The sequence below is a fragment of the Diceros bicornis genome, chromosome 18 (assembly GCF_020826845.1).
Source record: "Diceros bicornis minor isolate mBicDic1 chromosome 18, mDicBic1.mat.cur, whole genome shotgun sequence".
Classification (NCBI taxonomy): Eukaryota; Metazoa; Chordata; class Mammalia; order Perissodactyla; family Rhinocerotidae; genus Diceros; species Diceros bicornis.
This window is the reverse complement of record NC_080757.1, coordinates 56,193,134-56,216,143: the sequence shown is the minus strand read 5'-3', so window position 1 is coordinate 56,216,143 and position 23,010 is coordinate 56,193,134. Positions and strand designations below refer to the sequence as shown.

The window sequence follows — 23,010 nt, the reverse complement described above, 5'->3', positions numbered from 1 at the left end:
ACTGAGACCCAAGAGAGAGATGAGGACACCGTTCCTCCCTGGAGATACTCACAGCTCACAGGGTAGAAAGGGCACCCTCAGGGGGGTCAAGAACAAACGTAAGTGTACTTATGTACATGCACAAGTATGTATGTGTAAAAGCCCCCCAACAAATCTGGGGAGTCCTTGGGGGTGATGGAAGCAGGGCAAGGTGCATCTGGGGAAACTCCCCCAGAAGTGCCCCCGAATGACGGAGCTGTGGTTGGCTGGATGTAAGGTGGGAAGTGGGGGCAAGCACTTCCCAGCTGAGGCGAAATGGTGGCTTGGGTTGGAAAAGGCAGTAGGTGGTGCTGAGCCAAGTCCTTAGGGCAGCTACAGGCAGGAGAGGGGAGAGGACAGACGTGGCAGGAGGGGCATGGCCATTTGTGTGACCACCTTTACCTTGCCACCGCGGCTCCTCACTGAGGATTTTTTCTATCATGGCATGGCTTGCGGCCCCAGCCGACTGGCCCTCTATGCTGCCCTCTACTGTGGTCTGGCCGTTCTGCAAGGCTTCCATGGCCTGGAGCTCCCTAGGAGGAGAGGAGAGGGCGGGGAGGGGGCATGAGAGGCAAGGAACCAGTGCGCCAGCCCTGTACCCCACCTGTGGTACTCACTGTGGCAGCAGCCAGGCCCCGACCCCGGCCCACAGCCATCAGCCCAGTGCAGCCTCCAGCCCACCTGATGTCGTAGACAGGGGAACGGAGGTCATGGGGCCCATGGGCAAAAGCACAGTGCAGGCCGTTTTTGGTGCAGTTGCCTTTTGAGTCTGTCTCGTGGATGCAGATTCCAGTTTTGTAGTAGCGCAGGTGGTACCTGCGCTCAGTGTCCCCTGTGGTCCTGTGCAGGAATGGGCACCTGAAATGGCAGTGGGGGGTCACTCACCTTTGCCCCCTGCAGCCTGAGCTACCAGCCCTCACCCCTCCCCTACCTGTCGAAGGCTCTCCCCATGACCCAGAGGCTGTACTGATGGAGGGTCAAGGAGTTAAGCAGTGATGGGCCCTGCTGCAGTAACAGAACCACCCTCCCACTGCCAGTCGGGTGCTGTAGTCTGAAGGGGGCCCAAGAGGGCCTGGTATTCCCACTTCAGTCTCAGCAGGTTCTCTCAATGGCTGCTCAGCCAGGGCCCTGGGCTGTCCTGAAGAGAAGCTCCAGAGAGGGGCACTCCTGGGAGACAAATGCTGCCCAGATCAAGGTCCTTGAGAAGCAAACAGCTGCTCAAACATGGGCGCACCCCGTGTGTCCCGAGCGCTTCCTGAGGCTGGGTGGCGGGCGGGGTCAGCAAGCCTTTGATCTCTGGGGGAGAGAAGTGCTGGTGCAGGGACAGTTCTGTACCCACAGAAACCCTACAGTGCCTCCCATCACCACCTCCGCAAGGTTGAAACAAATGATAAGCAGGGTCAATGAATGTCCCCTCTCAGTGACGTCCCAGGTTTGCCACTTGTGTTGTGCCCTGTCTCTTCACAGAGCTATGTGGTAAGATAGGGCCAACAAACGGGGAACTGGAGAGTCTCTGTATCGCTCAACAGCCAGCCTCGGCGGAAAATGCCTGGGATACAGTGGGCGGTGGCAGCCTGGGGAGAGGGTCCTTGTGACCTGCAGGGGATCATGACAGAAGGCTCAGGGAGCCAGTGATTCAGGGTTCAGATGTGGCCCTTAGGCTTAGCAGAAGAAAGGGCTGTGTAGGATTTCCCAAAAGTGGGGAAAGAAGAAGGGGTCTCCCCCAGAGGATGGCAGCATCTGAGCCCAAGTTCAGGCCAGAGGAAGATGTACCAGGCTGCAGGAGTCCCCCAAACGCAGCCTCTGGCTGGCTTCTCAGACTCTGCCTGGCCTATTCTGAGGGCATCTGACCCAGGAGACATGGCCTCTGAGGGCAGGCTGGGGGGCACTCACTCGTCGCCCTCCGGGCAGAGGCCTGTGGCCTCGTCGTACTTGGTGCAGTAGACGTCAGGGCTATAGTTGAAGGTGCCGTCCCGACGGCGGATGGACCGGCGGCGTCGCTGGTTCACGAAGTGCCAGTGGAAGCAGGTGTAGGGCCGATGCTGAGTGCATTTGTGTTGCACAAAGAGTGGGCACTGCTCCGTGCGGAATTCCTTCAGATACCTACAGGGAGAGCCCCCAAGTAGGGTGGGCCAGGAGCAGAGAGTTAGGTCGCTTGCTTCCTAGGAGGAAGTTAGCCACTAAGTCCCCCAAGGGCCCTGTTTGGGGTGCTAGTTCCACTGGGACACCAGAAGAGGCCCAGAGCTAAAGCTGGACCTCAGCAACCAGATCTTTCCCAATACCCAGGTCCCAAGCCAAACCGAAGGACAGGAACTATAGACCACAAGGGCCCTCAGCAGTCAACTGTCTGCCACGGTAACCACTGGAGGGCTTGATCAGTGGCTTGGTTCTCTGAGCTCTCCCTGAGGTCTTCCAGGCCAAACCACTGATCACAGGCAAAGGGCTGCAAACAAGAGCAGGAGGAGCCTTGCTCAAACTTGCTGTGGGGTTCTCTGCTGCCCAGATCTGCCCACCAATTCCTGGAGGCCTCACCTGGCCCAGGAGCAGGGCTGTGGCTCCAGGCTGAGGACCACGGAGGCTGCTGCTAGAGCTGAAAGCCCAGGTCATAAGGAATCCCTCTGAACTACTGACTCAGATCATTACTGTCCTGTCTGCCTACCTCCTCCCAGAGACACTTCCTAGCATCATCCAGGTTAAGTGTTTAGGAAAGAGCTCCTATCAGAAGCATCTGAAGAGACTCTTCCTCTCAGCCTTGCCTACCCCCAGTAGTCTCACAAATGAGTACCTACAGCAGCTGGGGCAATTTACGCCCTAACCTAGGGGAATTGCGGGCTCTGGCTGTCCTTTTGGCCTCCTCCCAACCTTCATGTCTCTTTTGCTCTGCATGTAATTGCCAAGACACCCCCAAAGCTCCTCTCCCAAGGACCACGCAGTGAAGGGCCCCAGACCCATTTACCCCCTTACAGAACATACCATCCGTATTTTTCTTCACCCTATGTGTCAGGTAGAGGGTGTCTTAGATTTGGCCTCCCGCCCCAGGGGGGACAGAGAGGCAGCGAAGTTCTCTTTACTCATTCCCTCAAGCCATAACAATGCAGGTAGCAAATGGCTTGATAAGGGCACTTGATGCCAGCAAGGAGAATGATGGTTCTAGAAGGCATGGAAGGTTGTATGGAGGAAACAACCTGACCTGAAGCCAACTGTCCAGGCTTGCAACAGCACCTGGAGCTGGAGGGCATGGGACAAAGGCAAGAGGGTCCAGCCCATGCCATTGGCTCATGCCAGGATACTCAGGGTCTTATTAGTCTGGGCATATGGAAGGTGTGGGGACAGGTAGGTCCAGGGCTGAGACTTTCCAGAAAGGTTTTCTTTAATGCTAATGAAAAGTGCTGAAGAATCCTCCCAGCCTTGAAGTGTGGAGAAGTATCCAGGTGTGTGTACTGGGTGGCAGAGAAGCTGGAGCTGGGTGCTCCCTGAGGAACACAAATAGGGGTTTAAGGGGTAGTGAGGCTTCCAAAGAGTCCTGCTGTTTATTCAGCATGTATTTATTGAGTACCTACTAGGTGCAGGCATGGTGGTAGGCCCTAGGATCACTGATGCAGCAGGTCCTTGTCCGTAGGAAGCCCTCATTTTCATGGGAGAGACACACTAGTAACACATGGACTCAATCAACTGTGGAAAAGGTTATGAGGGAGGTTTTCTCAGGGTTCTTTGGGAACCCAGACTAAGGATCCTTGACCCAGACTGGGACAGAGGAAAGTGGAAGGGAAGTGGGTGAAGGGCTAGTAGGTGAAGAATGCAGAAAGGGTGTTTTAGGCAAATGGAACTGTATGAGCACAGAAACAGAGTATGTCTGGGCCCAAGACCTCCAAGCACCTTTGTGGGATGTGAGTGGGGTAGGAGAGGAACTGGAAGGAGGATGAGGTCAGGCACGGCAGGAGCCAAATTTCAGGGATACCATCTTCGGGCCCTAGGTACATTCTGAGACACTGGGCAGAAACCTTAAAGGCTCCCTAGGGCCTGATGCTCTCCTGTCCCCTTTGGCATTGAAACACAAGGTCTTTCATCCTGTCTCCCTCTCTGTCTGGTTACACAGAGGAGAGCTGCACCTCCTGCTGTACACAGGTACCAAACCCTGGCACTGAGTTGGGACACTCATCCCCCAAACTACTACGCTGAGCCCTTCTGGGCAGCACATACTCTACCTGACTCTGGACCTACTAGGAGACTAACCTACTAGGAGGAAACAGGTGGGAGGTGGGAGCGGAGGAAGCTGAGTCCAGGGCCAGAAGTAGAGAAGAGTGAGGAGTGGTTTGGACTGTCAGGCTAAGTAAAGGACACTCAGTTAAACTAGAATTTCAGGTAAACCAAATATTTCATGGGACATACTTATAGTAAAAAATTATCCATGATCTGAAATTCCAATCTCATTGGCCCCCTGTATTTTTATTTGCTAAATCTGACAACCCTACGAGTGGTGTCTGTCTGCTTGGTATCAGTGCCTCAGTGAAAACCCAGGGAGGCAGTCAGGGCAAGACTGCGGTCTAAGATGTGGTCACCCTGACTTCGGCCACAATCTGTCCTCTTGGAGGAAGAGAGGTCTTGGCGAGCCTGCTTCTTTGGGGAAGCCATGGCCACGGTGCCACATCAGATGCCAGGGCTCCACAGGGGCTCCAGCTGGCAGGGGTGCCACAGAGGAGCACAGACACAGAGGCAACAAACGACCACATTTTAAGCCTCTTCATTTCCATACCCACCGCCATGGGTCAGGGACTTGGTATCTTTTAATAAACCGGTCTCCTTGCTGCTGGCCCCTCCTCTGTCCAGTTTACACTACACAATGCTCATTATTCTTCAGAGAGCCCAAATTTAACTCTCACTTTCTTAAAAGCCTTTGGCTTCCCCCGGCAGCCACTGAAAAACACCAACCCTCTGGCCCAGCATTCCAAGCCCTACACATCTAGCCCTTTTCCAGCCTCATTTCCCTTGATTCCTCTCCAATCCAGCCGGTGAAACTAGAGTCCTTAGTGTCTTGCAAACAGATCTTTAACTTCCCTGCCTTTGCTCATATCCCCTTCCTTACTGCAAAAATCTTTCAAAACTGAATTCAGTGGTAATGAATCTTCTGATGCCACCACCTCCATGAAGCCTTCCTTGACCTCTACCTATCTTCCCCCTCCTGCCCTTGTCCCCAGCTAAATGTTATCATCTCTAAGTCTTTACAGCACTTTCTGTGGATATTTCTTATAGCTCTTACCCTGCAATGAATATTAATAATGTGCACATTTTTCTCTATTACTAAATTATAAAGTCCTTGATAACAAGCATGTAAGAACCCAGCACAGTGACAAAGTTTGCTAAATGAATACAACAAGAAATGAAAAGTCACAGAAAGAGCAAAGTCCACAAAGCAATACCAACAGTTTCACGATGTCCCCAGCAGGCAGAGCACTGAGAGCTGGAAGCCTAATCCTATTCCCTTATGAAAAGCACTTGCAGGAAACCTATAACTCAGCAGACAGGGCAGACTGTCCTGCAGAAAACCCCTCATGAGAGAAGGGGCCGAATGACCGAATCTAGGCAGGCAGAGAGCCCACTTTCAATGAACTATAATCAGATGAGAGAAATTTCTAACCTTTTGCTTAAATCATTAATGGAACTGGACCATCTACTACCTAGGAACCAAAATGTTTGGGCAGAATTTCCCATTCTCTCTCTCCCCCTCCAACCTCGTGCTAACCAGCAATGCAGTGCCCAGCAGGCAAGGAGAAAACCACTTAGAAATCACTCTTTTCCATTTTCATGGATTGAAATGAAACATAAATTTTCAGTGGAAGTGCACAACTGTCTCCATTAAGCTCCAATCCATCTTTCCATTTTAAAGGTTTGAAAGCATAAGATCTAAGGAACTAAATAGGCTAAGACTCACTCCTCAATTCAACTAGCTTTCAGGAAACCTCAAGAAGTGCTGGGATCTAACCAAGGAGGGAAGATTCACCAACCACCCACTCCTTCCCTCCAAGATCTGGGGAGGTCACAGGGCCACAGGACTAAAATTCTTTATGCTTCAATCTCCCAGAAATACCCGAACTCAAGGATAAAAGCCAAAGAACATAAACTAGTTTGGAATTTCAAGGCCTGAGTGACCTACTGTGGCCAGGATGAGTCAAGAAACCACTCAGGGGGCCAGACCCAGTGGCGTAGCAGTTAAGTGCATGCGCTCCGCTGCTGGCGGCTGGGGTTTGGATCCCAGGCGCACACCGACGCACCGCTTGTCCGGCCATGCTGGGGCGGCATCCCATATAAAGTGGAGGAAGATAGGGACAGATGTTAGCTCAGGGCCAGCCTTCCTCAGCAAAAAGAGGAGGATTGGCATGGATGTTAGCTCAGGGCTGATCTTCCTCACACACACACAAAAAAAGAAACCACTCAGGCCCTGAGTAAGTAACAGTTGTCAGACAATGCGCACCTTCAACCAGCAGAAGGGATCGACAAGGCCTGGAGGGAATTGTGACTGGTCAGAGCTTTGCTTTGACTAAGGAGCAGCACCTTCACGTTTGCACACTGGGGGCTGACTTGAAATCAAAGCTATCTTTCTGGGCCGGCCCCGTGCCTTAGCTGTTAAGTGCACACGCTCTGATACTGGCTGCCCAGGTTCGGATCCCGGGGGTGCACCAATGCACCGCTTCTCCGGCCATGCTGAGGCCGTGTCCCACATACAGCAGCTGGAAGGATGTACAACTATGACATACAACTATCTACTAGGGCTTTGGGGGAAAAAAAAGGAGGAGGATTGGCAACAGATGTTAGCTCAGAGCTGGTCTTCCTCAGCAAAAAGAGGAGGATTAGCACGGATGTTAGCTCAGGGCTGATCTTCCTCACAAACAAACAAACAAAAAAAGCTATCTTTCACTCCTTTTTAGGACATCACATTAATTATCCTACTAACGGCTTATTTATAAATGTTAAAGATTATTATGAAAGTAACATACCCATTTTACAAAACAAACTGGAAATGGAGAAAAGGGCAAAATCACTCTTAATCCCACCACTAATAATGTTAGCCTTTTGGTAAATTTCCTCCCAGTATTTTTACACAGATTATGATTTTATTTTTTTATTTTTATTTTTTCCCCTTTTTCTCCCCAAAGCCCCAGTAGATAGTTGTATGCCATAGTTGCACATCCTTCTAGTTGCTGTATGTGGGACACCGCCTCAGCATGGCCGGACAGCGGTGCGTCAGTGTGTGCCCCGGGGATCTGAACCCGGGCCACCAGTAGCAGAGCGCGTGCACTTAACCGCTAAGCCACGGCGCCGGCCCCCAGATTATGATTTTAATCATAATATATCATATTGCTAAACTGCTTTACAAAACTATTAATACTTTTCTCTAAAAAATTTTAAAGTCAAATACATGCATCCAGTTTTTTTAAAAAATCAAATAATACTTTCAACATTCATTGAATTATCTTTATTTTCCAAAATTCTAAAAAACAGCAAAAATCAGGCTACTTGAAATCTAAACACAATCATTTGCCCCACTAAACCAACAGTGGTAACACATAAGGGATTAACAGTAAATTACATCACTCTCAAGGAGGTGTTAGATCAAGTGCTCAACTGCCAGCAGCTCAATTTCCAACTAAACTTTAAATCCTATTCCAAGTTGTCTCACTTAACAGATTTATCAGTTTGGGTGTTTCACTCTCCTCTCGGGAGGAGTGTGAGGAGAATTTGAACAAACTGAATAAACAGAAAAGTATCAGAGATAACTGAAAGAAAAACTATGTAAGTTTAGAGGCAGTGGGGAGAAAGTAGCTGATGTTTTAATACATATCTAGTGCCCCGCTGCCTCTAGAACAGTGTTTAGCACGGCCTCACTCTGACTCTACCTCCCCTACTATCACTGACCTGCTCCCCTCCCCAACAACAAACTAAAGTCTAGAGCAGGGTCAGCAAACTTTTTCTGTAAAGGACCAGATAGTATTTTAGACTTTGAGGGCCAAGAGGCCAAATTGAGGATATTAAGTAGGTACTTACATAACAAAGGAAAACAAATCTCCACAAATTTTTTATTGATAAAATTCAAGATATAATATTTAGCTACAATTTTTGGTAATACAATTCTCCTAATAAGAATGGATTTGGGGGTGCAGGGATAACTTGGAGGTCTCTTTCATCAAAATTGATTACAAATGTTCATCTGTTAATGCTGATTCTGTAATAAGATTTTTCATATTTCATCTCTGAAAATGTCTTTCCACATAGATAGGTACTCCCAAATGCTGTTATCACTCCACAAGTGTGATTTTAATTGAGCATATTTGTCTCTTAGAAGACATTTATAGAATTCTATGAGAGTCTTGATACTTGCCTTTTAATCATTTCCAATTGAAGGTTTGGTGTAAACTTCTTAGTTGCACAGCTAAGTGGATTCTGAAATATGGAAATTTCCTTTGCATTCATATCAAGATGCAAAATCACTGCCAAAACTATAGTTTGTGTTTGGAAATCACATCCACCATAAATCTTCGCAGGAATGGAGATCACGTCTGTTTTAACTTTTAATAGCACAAGAAATGTTAAGGTAGTTTGATATGACTCACGCTTCACACAATGTTAGTTGTCGAAGTGACTTTACTGAAATATAAAGTCTGCATATAAGCAACGTTTTGCCTTGCAATTTTAGGGTGACTTAAGAAACATTATCAAGTCTGCAGCAAAAGCTAATTTCCAAAGCCATTCAGCATTCAATAACAGTAGTTGAAAATGATTCTTCTCGTTGAGAAAAACTTCAATTTCAGCTCTCAAAAAATTACAAGAAAACTTGACCACTGCTAAGCCATCAAACTATTGTGTAACAGGGCATGTCAGAATATTCAGCTTCTCTGACAAAAACTCAAGATAGTATTTGGTTAGATAGATAGTTGGTTAAGTCCACAAGAGGGAATGAAGTTTATCGCTGATCCTAATGGTTCAATAACACATAATAGACTCAAATATTTTCTGAAAAGTATCTGCTGATGAATAATACAATGAATAACCACAGGCTTTAAATATTTTTACATTTTCATAAGCTTTGTAAATTTGTCCAATTAAATCTTGTTTTGCTCCACGCATATTCTTACCATCATCAGTTATTAGCAGATTATACTTCAAGTTGTACTGAATTAGTGTTTTCTTAACTTTTTTGAAAATATTCTCAGTTGCAGTTGTTTGAAGTAGACTATTCATAGGGGCTTTCAGTCACTTGAAACACGGCATTGACTCCATGAATAAACAACTAAACAGTAACAGTATCTGTTGACTCATCAAGAGCCAAGGAAACCCCACAAAATCATTTGCCTTTTTTTTAATTGACTATTGCTGTTGCTCCGGATGACCTCAACATTTTGAGAAACTGTTCTTGCTGAAAGGCTAACACTCTTAAACAAGTTTGTTTTCTCTGGACACTTTTCTTCAGCTGCTGTGATCAAACACAACTTAATACAATAGTGGTAAATGGCTTTCCTTGCTTGGCTACTAAATGAGCCACTCGGAAACTTACTTCAGTTGTAGACTCATTTTTATTTTTATGAAGAAATTCTGCTGTGATGAAATTATAATTTTCTAATTTTTCTGAGTGTTGCCTTCCTATGAGTTGGGAATATTGCGATGACTGCTTAGTCAGGTAATGTTGATGGATTCTTTCAGCACAGTTTTCTGATTAAAGATTGCTTTGCAATCTAATTCGATAACAAAATAATCCATACTCCACTGTGCCCCAAAAACACGATGTTCCAAGTCCATTTTTCTCTTCCTCTCTTGTTTTGACATGATAGGTAGGCACTGGTAATAAAGAGTAAATAAAACATGTGGTATGCTGATACACACGGCACTGGAAACACTGTCAAGTTGTAACTGTGTCACTGCGACTTGTAGTGCACGGAACAGCAATGCAAAGCGATGAGAGTGCCCCATTTGTGTCACCGTCACAACTACTGAACTCTGCAGTTACAGTGCAAAAAGCAGCCATAGACAATATATAAACCAATAAGCGTGGGTTCCAATAAAACTTTATTTATGGATGCTGAAATTTGAATTTCATATAATTTTCATATGTCATGAAATATTATTCAACCATTAAAAATGTAAAAATCATTCTTTACTCACAGGCCATACAAAAGCAGGTGGTAGACTGGATTTGGCATACAACTCATAGTCTGCCAACCTCTGCTCTCAAGAGTTGGTATTCCAAAGCACACCACACCCTCCCCTCACATCTCCATATTTTTGATCATATTGCTCTGTGTGTCTGGATCACCCTTCTGGCTTCTTCTCTGCACGAGGGTTCCCTGACCCAGTGGTGTTAATCGCCTCCTCTTCTATGTTTCCACTGCTGTGTGAATACAGCTGGTATGTCCCCTACCACAGTCGATTGCAACTGCTTTGTATGTAGCCATGTCTGTTCATCTTTGTACCCCTGCACAGAGCCAGCTCATAGCAAGTATTCAAGACATGTTTGTCCAAAAAAAAGCAAATGCATAAAGCATACCAAGTGGTACAAGCCTGGTCCACAGCAGCTACATACTAACCCAGCAAAACACAGAGAAGCAATTCTAATCTCTGACTTAGATGCTTCTCCTGGCAATTAAGAAACCAGTAACTTCTCTAGTCACCTTCCCCACAATGTCTGCACAGCCTTGTTCCTCATGCTGAACACTAAATTTGCTATCTTCAGCCTCACACGCAGACTAGAAAAGCAACCAGTGGGATGGCTTGCTCTGTAACTGTTGCTGGGAATGTGTGCAGATCACTGGAGATGAATTAAATTCCTTTCTCTGTTTCCTCCAACAACTAAGGTGTATTATGATGACTATTTGGCAAAACCTGGATACAAACTAAAGATATATTAAGTGAAAAAAAAAAATATGTAACCAGACTACAATTAGGTAAACATACGCAGAGAGAAAAACTAGAAGGAAAAATACATCCATTATTATTGACTTTAGGGGTTATCTTGGCTTTTCTTTACCATAATTGTGATTAATTACTTTTGGAATTAAAAAAAAAAACTTGTTAGGAAAGAAATCCACTACATTAATGACAACTCGACAGGGAATCTATCCTGATCCAGAATTAAAGATGTATGTTGCTAATAACCCAGAGGAGTTCTTTTAAGTTAAAAGTGAACTGTGGTAAATCTTTTCATAAAGCAAATGACTATTAGATTGTCATCCTGCTTATGATTTGTAAAATCTGATTTGGACACATATGTAGAATGGTCAGATCTGAATAAAAAGGCAAATAGGCAAGACAATGATGGCCTCTCGAGAAGCAACAGGAAGAGATGGTGCTGCATCCCCGGATTTGCTCAGGACTTGATGAATCCCCATATGCATGGTGAACAGCAATATGTGAGCCCAACAAAAAGGGTGCAAAAGACTGAACTGACAGAAGAAACTCACCCCGGAAGCCCCACAGCATGGAGGCCATGGCCCTAGAGGGCTGTGAAGAAGCACCTGCTCCTGGGGAGCCTGCTACTCTCCTGGCCAGTCAGTGGTCACTGCTCACAAGCCTCACACAGGGGTGGCAGAGATAGGGCAACTTGACAGATGTGCCCACACCCCTAATAAGCCACCAGTGTTTACCTGTATTACAGCTAGTCTCATGAAAACTGAATTTCATCTTTTTCAAGCAATATACAAGCTTTATCATAGAAACAGAATCTTAAAATGCAAGAAATGATCCTATTCTTAAATATTCTTTATTGAAATCTAACCACAATGTGATAGGGTTCCACAACTAGCACAGGAAGAAAGAAAAAAAAAAACCCAGTCATTGTCAAAGATTATATTATAGTATCTAAAGGGTCAAATGACACTTATCTGTAATCTACTGTTTTCCACATTCATATTAACCCTACTGGCTACTTTTCTTCCACATACATAATTCCTAAAAAGAAATTTAGCATAGAGCTCATAGCTCATGGTTCATCAAAGATTCTTCATTTTTAAGTTTGAGAATAAAATATTTTTTAACTTCAAAGAGAATATTATAAGAGCAAATAAGCAACAGATTAAGAATCCTAAATTAATCATCCAAGTGTATGCATACATGTATATACATATAGTCATGTGTCACTTAATGATGGCGATACATTCTGAGAAATTCGTCGTTAGGCGATTGCACCATTGTGCGAACATCATAGAGTGTACTCACACAAACCTAGATGGTATAGCTTAATACACACCTAAGCTATATGGTACTACTCTTATGTGACCACCATCAGATATGTGGTCTGTCGTTGACTGAAATGTCGTTGTAAGGCACGTGACTGTATACACAAATATATTATATATATAAATATATATATTTCTTACAATTTGCTGAAAATCTTTCATTTTTGAAGAGCTTTAGGAAAACTACTAGCAGTTCTAGATTCAATGTTCATAAGAACATACACACACATTCTGTTTTGACACCAAACATAACACAGAAACCATTCGACTTTATAACAATAACCACACCAGTGGGAGTTGCCAAAAAATGGCTTTTAAAAAACAGGGCCAAACAAAGCTAAAATGGTGGTTGGCAAATATTTGGACAATTCTGATAAAGCGCTATACAGCTAGGGATCTGGCTTCCAAATCTTAAGTGATCCTGGTTTAGAACATTCTGGCAGAAAAAGCAAGCTCAGATAGCATTATTCAGGCAAATAAAATAAGTGTCCAGTGAATTTCTGAGTGTGTCTGAACCTTTAAGAAAGGCTTTGATCCTATAATTGGCTTTTAGCCAAAGAGTAATACAGTAAGAACTCAGGGACAGTATGAACCTCCTGAATACAATGAAACTATCCTAAACCACAGATACATACACAAGAACCCACAGTACAAGTGCTACAGGCACTTAAGCAAACAAGCGCTTTAAGGTGGAGGACCCACTCACTAGCAAATGATTTCAGCCCACTCTTCACTGGGAATGGTCTGACACCAGTGAGTTCTCCTGGCCCCAAGAACTAACAAGAGCCATAAATGGTACAATGTTGGTGTGCAACTAGTCCTACGTGTCCCTGGTTCCTTCTTTCTATAATCGTCCCTTTGCCCTAAGGATCCTGGAACTGGCAAAACTGAGGACAGAAAGTTCATGTAAGGGTCACTCACGTCACTGATTTTGGAGACTATGTGAGGAGTAGTGAAAACACTGGTTCATTATTCCTGAAATTAGATAACACCTTGGCTTGATTCAAAGTTTTCCTGTACACAGCTGGCCTGAAAAACCTCCAATTTGATAAACATTTTAGTATATACGTTTAAACTGATGTGTTATTTTGTACACTGTTTCCTGTTACAACATGGATCCGTAACACAAACCCATCCCATCGTGTAAGATACAGGCAGTCTGATGGAGGCTATACAAAGAATGGCGACCGAAGTAAAATTAGAATGGATGCGCAAGAGAGGAGTGTGCTCTGAAGACAATGCTGACCCACATGTGTCCTATGAACTGAAGAATCTACTTTAGTGTGGATGTAGCTAAAGAAGGCATTTTATTAAGGCTGTTGAAGAAGCAGCAATGCAACTGAAAGCACTAACTTGGGCCTTGTTCATATACTGATAAGAATAGTACTTCCACTGTACTAAGTGCCAAGCATGGTTTTAAGCACTTTATGTGTATATTAACTCACTTAATCCTTGTAACAACCCCATGGGACAGGTAGCATTGGTATCCCCAGGAAACTGACACACAGAGAGAAGTCACTTGCCCAAGGTCCTACACCTAATAAGTAGCAGAGCTGGGCTTCAGCCCCAGACAGTCTGGCCCTGGAGTCAGTACTCTTAAACACCATGCTGACAGTTAACTATGCTTTTCTTAACAAGAGTAGTAGCAAATTAGCATAAGCAACTCTCTAGAAGCTGTTCAAAATACATCAGGGAGTTTTTGACAGGCCATAATTACAATACCATAAGATAAGTTACTAAAAATAAAAACAGCAATGTTAACTTTAACATGCTTTACTGGATATTTAATATTCATTTTATGTATTCACTATAAAGTACTCTTAGTTCGATAATAAAATTTAAGTTTGTTTTTTTTTTAAATAAGAAAATAGAAGTACGAGTTTCTAACTTATGTTATGTTTGAATAGGTTTGATTTACACAAATCCTAAAGTGGCAGGCTACCAAATGCCTGCCACCTCTTAGCAGTAAAAGCGACATCAAAAAGATGTAGTAATGTTCTTACCAAAATTAATAAGGGCTTAGGGGCCGGCCCTGTGGCTTAGTGGTTAAGTGTGCGCGTTCCGCTGCTGGCGGCCCGGGGTTCGGATCCCGGGCGCGCACCGACGCACTGCTTCTCCGGCCATGCTGAGGCCGTGTCCCACATACAGCAACTAGAAGGAAGTGCAGCTATGACATACAACTATCTACTGGGGCTTTGGGGGAAAATAAATAAATAAAATAAAAAAAAATAAAATAAAGGCTTAAATATAAAAACTACTACTTAAAACTTTTAAGTCATAAAATACCATGCCAAAGGTTTTTATCAACCTCTTATTTTCTAAGCATAACTACCTTTCTTCAATGGGGGTAGTTTTGTGAAAAGGCCAAATTTCATAGAAAGGTGGGAACATGGGCCTTCCCCTTCCTCATTAGAAGTTTTTTTTGTAGGACTCATGGTGGCCACACTGTTTCAAACACTAACAGAAAACAAACGAGTCAACTTACAAACACGAAAAGCAAACTGTGATATAAAGAATAAGGAAAGGGGGGAAACATTTCAATAAGCTCAGATATGACATGATGATACTGTCACAGGACTTAGTATCTTCTTTATCTCCTAAATAAATTGAGCCACCAACAGGAAAAAGGTCACCTCACAGAGAATGCTATGAGATTTTTAAGTTGCTAGACTCCTTTCCATCTTCTCCTCCTCATCAGCTCTTGATACTGCTGTCAAATTCTACACACTGGCAAAGAAAAAAGGAGTGAAAATTGAGGGATTTTATAGAGAAATAATAAAAAGTTTGTTGTGATTATTTGAACTAAAATATTATAGCCATTGATATCATTTTAAATGCCTAAAACAAATGGCCTGTCCTTAAAGATATGCCCATGTGAACATTAAAACAATCATCACAATACCTGAAGAATGGAATCTACTATATTTTAGCAGAACAGCAACCTTCTCTTCTACCTCCCACCCACCCTAGGAAGTAAACACAATTCACTTTACAAAGGCATTGGGAAAAATGTGCTTGTTCCTTAAAACGGCTATCAATTCAGAGACAATTTTAAGTACAACTACCATCAACTAGGAGTCTCAAACTTGCTGAGTATTCACTTATCTCAAAAGCATCTCTGCAGACTCACAACATGGGGGCATTCACCTAGAATGGATACACAGGGACCAAGCCATTGAGAAGGCTGGGAAAAGGGCACCAAGGAGCTTTTCACAAACTGCAGGCTTTCCCATACTGAGCGATGCTACCAATATATCAATACATCAGGCAATAACAATGCCTGATAGGCCATCTGCTCTAAAGCCTCTCTAGTAGTAGGGACTCATATGCACTGATTTTTTTAAAAAATTGAGATGTAATTTACATAACATAAAAATTCACCATTTTTAAAGTATACATTTCAGTGGTTTTTAGTACATACACCATGTTGTATAACCATCACCACTAATTCTAGAACACTTCCATCACCCCCAAAAATAAACCCCATACCTATTATCATATGCACTGATTTTACCCAAACTTTCTCTGCAGATAGCTCCGTTGCCCATGCAGGTATTTTAAGATGGCTGGCTGGGGTGAATCTGTAGAGTAGCTATATGGTAAGAAAACAAGAAAGCTACACTGTCCAGAAGGATACTGAACCCAAATTCTTGGCATTTTTAGCAATTAAGCTAATACAATTTCTATATATTGGCTAAGAATAGCAGAGAAACTTACATTCAACATCCATCTTCACATAACACATTAGTGTGCCCCAAATTCATCCAAGATGTTAAAAGAAGGGAAGACAATCTACTAGGATTAGCCATAACTGTCCATAGTTGCAATTTCAAAATACAGAAGATGCATATGTGGGAAAACCTCCTTTAGTATCAAGCATAGCTGGATTAAAAAAAAAAACAACAAAAAAATGAGAAACTTAATCATTAAGCAAATATTGCCCCATCTGGGAAAATAATCCCTAGACCAGTCCACTATTTAAAGTAATATAGCTTTAAATGCAACCTTACTTTTATTTTACCACTCTTCTGACCTAGAGTCTCTCCTCATGAGACAAAACAACCTTTAGGCAAAGGCCTGGCAGGAGGGCCTGCAGATGTGTGGTGCTCAGGCCTTTGCAGGGCTCTCATTATCTAACTGAGCTCACAGCTTCTAAGACACACAGGAAGGAGACCTCACCTTCAGGCATCAGGGTGTTGAAAGCGGGAAGAAGTAGTTCCACGAGGGTGTCTTGCTTTTGTGCACTTATCTGGGGTGCTATTTCCAGAGAAGGAGCTCCTTTATAGAGTGTGCCCAAGATGGATTTCTCTAAGTTGCTCTCAGAGTTGTCCAGCTGCCCTCACCAATAAGTCACAGTCTTTGTAGGTTGATAGAAACCACCAGTCAAAGCAGATGCATATGGATTGTGGGGAAGCCTTCTTTAGTATCTAACATAGCTGGATTAAAACAAAAAAACTTAACCATTAAGCAAATCTTCACTTTAATAATTAATTTAGATTATAGCAATTATCAACTAGGTGCTAAGCTTGAGTCTGCCCTTAGCATGGGCACTTAACACTTATTAATGGGGATTTTGCGGGCTTGATTGAAGGCTACAATGAACTTTTAATTTTTTGTCCTACAAGAAATTAGTCCTACTTGATAAACAAGTAAACAAGATCGAGAAAATGGTTATTGGTAATTTAACTCATCCTGGCTGAGGCTTCTAAGCAACGAGTCCAGTGACTTCTGTTGTGCAACAAGTTGTACTCTAGTAATGTATTTACAATGTAATTGCAATTTGCAATAATGGTTTAAATACATGTTTGTTTCCTGGATTTTCCAAAACACAATCAGATGCAATCAAGGGAAGTTCATGACATTTATATAACGTACAAACTAACAAATTTGCCTCAAAATAATTATCTATAGAAGTACTACTACATTATCTTTGTTTAAAGATGCCCAGGAAACAGCCCTACATTAAAGTGACACCTGGCTAGACGAGGCTATAAAGCATTTATCCTCTGTCTACCTATAAGAAATCACCCAGTGACCAGAAAACTCCAAGAAATCGTCACTAAACTAGAATTTCATTTTCCTTGAACGTAAGGGCATTGAGAAGTCTAAGAATCAACTGCAGACGAAGGAATCCAAAAATGATTTAGTCTTTGAGGCTTACACCCCCTTAGAGAGTCAAAATAATGAGGTCAGAAACCTGGGTATTTTAGATGGCAGGTTTTTTTGGTCACCTTTCAACAATACACTTTTAATAATATAATTGTTATACAGTAAAAAGCCCAAAGTTAACTAAACTTGTAGATACATTTTGGAACGTAATTGCTCCAAAATTTCCCATTCTTAAATCTGTTTTTATAAAACTCTTCTGGCGCCAGCCCGGTGGTGCAAGCGCTTAAGTGTACACGCTCCACTGTGGCGGCCCGGGGTTCACTGGTTCGGTCCCAGGTGTGCACCGACGCACTGCCTGGCAGGCCATGCTATGGTGGCGTCCCACATAAAGTGGAGGAAGATGGGCACGGATGTTAGCCCAGGGCCAATCTTCCTCAGCAAAAAAAGAGGAATATTGGCAGATGTTAGCACAGGGCTGATCTTCCTCACCAAAAAAAAAAAAAAAAAACTCTTCTAATATATAATATGCACTTGTTCTGAATAAAGCTGGATTAAATTTAGTCTTCGTCAAATAGAATGGCAAATTACCTAGCAAGAGGTCATGTGGCTCTTGTATTGGAAGAGTACTAATATACACACATTATTATTTTACTGAATGCTAATCAAATACCTGGAACTGCAAAACAGAGGAAATTCTGATATAACTGTTTCTAAAGGGGTTGGATTCCTCAGGTCTACCACAAGTGCCTGCTATCCCAATTTGCTGAAAGGATTATTTCAAAGTTTCCCTTAAAGCAAAATTATTCAAGAGTTTATAAAAAAAATACCAACAAAACAATTATCCTTCAAACTATGTTATGAATAATCCTCTTGGTTTAGGAAAACGAGGGCTCAAACTCTAGGACTTTAGCTGTGGGACAAGAATAAAGGAAAAGAAGGCAATTGTTGTTTTTGGTAGATTCAAGTGTGTTTGCCAAGACTGTCTGCCATTATGATGACTGAAACTCAATTTTAATATAAATTTCTTCTGGATTACTGCAAAGATTACTGCATGTCACATAATCTCAAATAACATTAGGCACAAAAAATACACAAAATTAATGTAATTAATTGTCTGTCGATTGGCATACTGTGGTGGCTACGTGTTGTTGTGATGCTGAAAGCTACACCACTTGTATCTCAAATACCAGTAGGGTCACTCATGGTGGACAGGTTTCAGCAGAGCTTCCAGACTAAGACAGGCTAGGAATAAGGACCTGGCCACCCACTTCCAGAAAAATTGGCCATGAAAACCCTATGAATAGCAGCAGAGCATTGTCTGATACAGCATCAGAGGGTGAGAGGATGGTGCAATAAGACAGGGCAGGGTTCAGCTCTGCTGTACACAGGGTCGCTAGGAGTTGGAATCCACTCCACAGCACTAACAAGAACAGCAACATTGTAATTAACGTATAAGAAAGTTTTAAAAGATAAAAAATTTGACAGATAAAAAAATACAAACATTCAAAAAAACAAAAGGTCTATATCTGTATTCAACAACGGGATCAACACAATAGATGAGGCCATATTCAGACTGGAACAAATTTTGGAAATTCATGCTGCAAAGGAGAATAAAAAAATGCTGGGCAGCTCAACGTTTTATAGCAAATATTAAAATCAACATAAAAATGTTCCTGTCTCCTAACCCCCAAGGGCAACAAATGGATTCACCTTAAAAAAAAAATAGAGCCAACAAGTGTACTGGTACTGCCATCATCTATGTCCTCACACTCCCTGCTCCTCAGACCTGGGATGACAAGGGAATGTAGTTTTCCAAATCATCACAGCTTCTGAATGCCCATAAATCTACCAAGGAAGACAACTGACCTCTAAATCTGATTTTTGGAGACAAAAACATAAACACACACACAAAATGAACAGATAACATAAAATAAAGAGATGGGAACACCTACAACCTCCAATCACTCAATCAAGCTTGAGCATTTCATCTACTGTTGATATACTAAGCCACCTCAAGAGCCAAGACTGATTACTCTGCACTTACCCCACAAGGAATGGAAAGAGATTTTAAACACGCGAGCATCAAGAGAACAAAGACTCAAGATATTAACATTTACACAGCTGCTGACTTGTTTCATCTGCCAATTCCAAAATGATCAGAAGACCTTTCTAATACAGATTCCATAGTATACTCAATGTCAACACGACATAGAAACAGAGGTTGCTGAAACCAAGACTCACACTACTCACAATGTTACAGGTATTTTAGTAAAAAACGTGATCCAAGCAACCAGAGATTATAAAGAGGTGCCAATTAGGTGAAGTTTGCAGATTTCCAAATCAAGACCATACTGTTGCTTGACCACACCATTCAACTGATCAGTATTCTCTGAGGTAAAATCATCTCACCAAAACCAATGGAAGGATTGTAGAAAGAACTCCAGTAAGAAAGGACCAGCAAAGCAATAGCCACATTAGAAAAGTTATAGTTAACATGAGTCAGACTGTAGCCAAGAAAAAGCTTCAAATGATCTCAACCAAGAGCAGAGAATCTCACAAAGAAACCAATATACTTCCTAAAACCGATGTTCCCCAATCCCAGGATGGTTTCCCCATGGGTCTGTCTTCTGTGAGGGACAAACAAGCGCTCCTCCTATCTGCTTTGAGGTCTTTCTACTCCAACAGATGCTTCCTGCTCTTGGCTCACCAGGTGGCATTCCTGTGTGGCTCTTAAGGGTGGTTCAACCCCCAGGTACCCAATCTCTGGCCAGCCTGAGGTACACTTGGGGACCCATCTAAACACGCACATCAATCGGGACCCATGGGAATGAGAGGCACTCAAAGAGCATCAGGGAAAATGGAAACCAACATTTTGCTTAACAGGAGGGGCCGCCTCTTTTCATCTTTCTGTCTAGCACCAGCACCAAGTAGTTGCTTAACGTGCCTTGAAAGGGAATAAAGAGCAAGAAGACAAGGGACCCATACTTAAAAGCAGATTCCCAGGAGGAGGTTTTCCCTCTTACTCGACTCTCCTAGTGTCAGCATTTGGGGCTCCCCCTCATGCCACACTTCAGTTGGGCCCGAGGACATATTCTGACCCCATTACCCTCGGGCCGGGTCAACTGTTTAAGTGAATTCAAGCAAGAGCTGCCTCCGTGGACAACATAGGGCCTTACAGACAAAAGGTCTCCTGTGCACAGTACACGGGTCGCCTGACAAGACTTCACGCTAATGGTCATTCATAGGCCGTTCGAGGACTGGCCCATAAGGAACTCATCCTGGTGGTGTCTTGGACTCCTTATCGCCCCGCGAGTGTTTGGTCCTGTGGTTTTACGGTCTGAGGAACAGTTAGGCCTCGAAGGCCTGGCTAAGATGTGCTGCACTCCGCACCCCGAGCTCCCGCCTTCCCCACTCGATGGCGGGGCCCGAGTTTCCCGCCCCACGGCCCGACCAGAGGTTGGTAGCAGTTGAAGGCAGTAGAGACCGGCCCCAGCAGGTTGGAACCGGTCTGGGCCGGGCCGGAGCAGGAAAGGGGGGAGGGAGAGGCCGCCTCGCGCTCTCCCTGCGCGCGTGACTCACGCTGGCCGCTGACGTCAGGCGTGCGCGCGCGGCGGGGGGGGAGGGGGCTCTACGTACGTGTAGTGCTGCGGTTTCTCGGGCTGTGCCTGCAGCACCTGAGCGGTAGCGGCCGGGGGCGCCGAGGAAGCTGCGGAGCCGCCGGGCCCAGGGCCCTTCGACATGGTCCTGTCTTCCTGCCTCTTCGCCGCTCCCCTTTTATTATTCAGTCTGCGCGGTCCGCGCCGAGGACCCAGTGCGCCTGCGCCGCGCCACGAGAACGTGAAGACCCCCCACACGGCAGCAAGGGTTGCTGGGAGTTGTGGTCCTCGTTTCCGCTGGAAATTTACCGTCGGCAGAGGGTTGCTGCCAACGGAACGGACCACAGTACCCAGGGATCTTTGCAGACGGTGTCCCGGATGCTGAGGGCCCGCGACGGCTTCTGGGGTTTGCAGTCCAGCCGCGTTCCTGTTGCTCACTAGCGTCCAGTTTTGTCGAGAAGCCTTTCCTTGAAACTAGAGCTCATGGAGTGGAAGGGGCCCAGAGCTAGGGGAGGTCTTAACGACTTCTGTGAAACAATTCCAAGTGTAATTTCACTGCCAACAGTGCAATAATTACCTCGCTTCCATACTTAGTGCAGTTTGGGCTCGGTTCTGATACCGGCAGCGAGCAGTGCTTAAGAATTTGTATCATCCGTTCTTAGCTCTGGGTCTTTGTGCCCCACGTAGCTGGAGTCTGCGAACAGCCAGCCTCCTCATTCCTACAGCGGGACTAACCTGAGAGGCGTGAAGGAAAGTCTGCCTGCTGGAAGTCAACTTGATAAAGCTTTGCTAAAGGAGAGCTACATAATACTCAGTTTCCGCGCCTTTACTGAAGCGCTACATAAACATTTACCAACCCTGAAACCTGGAACTCCACGAGTTGGGTCCCTTCTCAACTCGACACCTGGTCTAACTTGTTTCCAGTACATTAGGGGCCAAGGGCGAATTTAATCTCCGTCTAGAATAGTCTCAGGTACACTGGCAAGTTGCAGAGGTGTTGGGAAGCATTACATTGTGTCCAGAGGAAGGGCCTGGGTTTGAGTAGGGGGTGCGATTTATAATCCACTCCAGTTTCCTCCTCTGGACGTTGGCCTTCTCGTTTGGGAAAATATGTCTTCCCTCCCTGCTTCCCGCCAGTCGGGCGAAGTTCTTCACTTTGTGGTCTTTATCAAGTAAGCCAGTTCCCCCAGACCTAGGCCTTTGATTCTATGAGCTTTACAAAGGTCTTCATAGATATTTTAACACTTGTTTAAACTTTGTTTTCCATGTTGACTCTATTTAAATCTATTGTTTTTAAAACCAATTGATATTTTATTAGATAGGATTATATTAACTAATGATCGTCTCATTAAAGAAACACATTCCGAATAACCTTAGGCGTGAGGAAGGGTGGGCTGAATGGAAAATTGTTCATTTTTAACAAGGATACATACTTATTTACTCCCGGGTAACCTCACGTCAGAAGCCTAGAAAGTTGAGAAACTGGTATTTCTTAAATTGCCAAATCAATTGTTTAACCACTGGGGGCGTTGGAAGATGAAAAATTCCAAAAGGGCAAATAAAAGTTGTAGTGTATTGCTTTAATCCTATTATTAAATCCAAGTAATTGGTTTATATGTTATCCCCAAAATACCCGAGTATGATTTGAATGCAGAAATATAGTTCGTAGCGCTAGATTTTAAATGAATGTATATCATGAGTTTCAGAATAAGTGTGTACTGGTAGAATTGGGAGATGATATCATCCAAACTGCTTAATTTACAAAAGAGGAAACCGGAACTCAGAGAGGTTAAGTAACTTGCACAGAGTTACTCAGCAAGTTGGTGACAGAACAGGAACCAGGAGGATAGCTTACATGCTGCCTCACATTCTGCATTGTTTCGATTGTATAAACATTTTCAGTTGTTCCCCATTTCCTGCGTTGCTTTTCCTCCCCTGCACCAACTTAAGAAAAAGAAAAACATGTCTGTATGACTGCCAAGTAAGAGGGACAAACTATTTCCACTAATCATCCTTAAACAGATGAGTGTAAATCCATATCTAGTTTCTCCTGGAGAAGTTTTAGT

The 23,010-nt window shown here is 44.0% G+C and overlaps 1 protein-coding gene across 7 annotated transcripts in view; it reads right to left on the bottom strand.

The window, feature by feature from the left end:
- UNK (unk zinc finger) overlaps positions 1–21,138 on the bottom strand; it is a 34,294-nt gene extending 13,156 nt beyond the window's left edge. For 3 of the 7 annotated variants that reach the window (XM_058561646.1, XM_058561651.1, XM_058561647.1), the window contains exons 1-4: positions 20,985–21,137; positions 1,912–2,121; positions 700–876; positions 421–551 (exon numbers count right to left, since the gene is read on the bottom strand). In XM_058561646.1, the coding sequence (XP_058417629.1) occupies positions 421–551; positions 700–876; positions 1,912–2,121; positions 20,985–21,088 (622 nt within the window). In that variant the 5' untranslated portion in view covers positions 21,089–21,137. Of the gene's footprint in view, positions 1–420; positions 552–699; positions 877–1,911; positions 2,122–15,728; positions 15,832–15,956; positions 16,122–16,418; positions 16,676–20,984 lie in introns of all 7 variants that reach the window. The other 4 variants (XM_058561649.1, XM_058561650.1, XM_058561652.1 and 1 more) reach the window with 4 other exon arrangements.
- Positions 21,139–23,010: the final 1,872 nt, after the last annotated feature.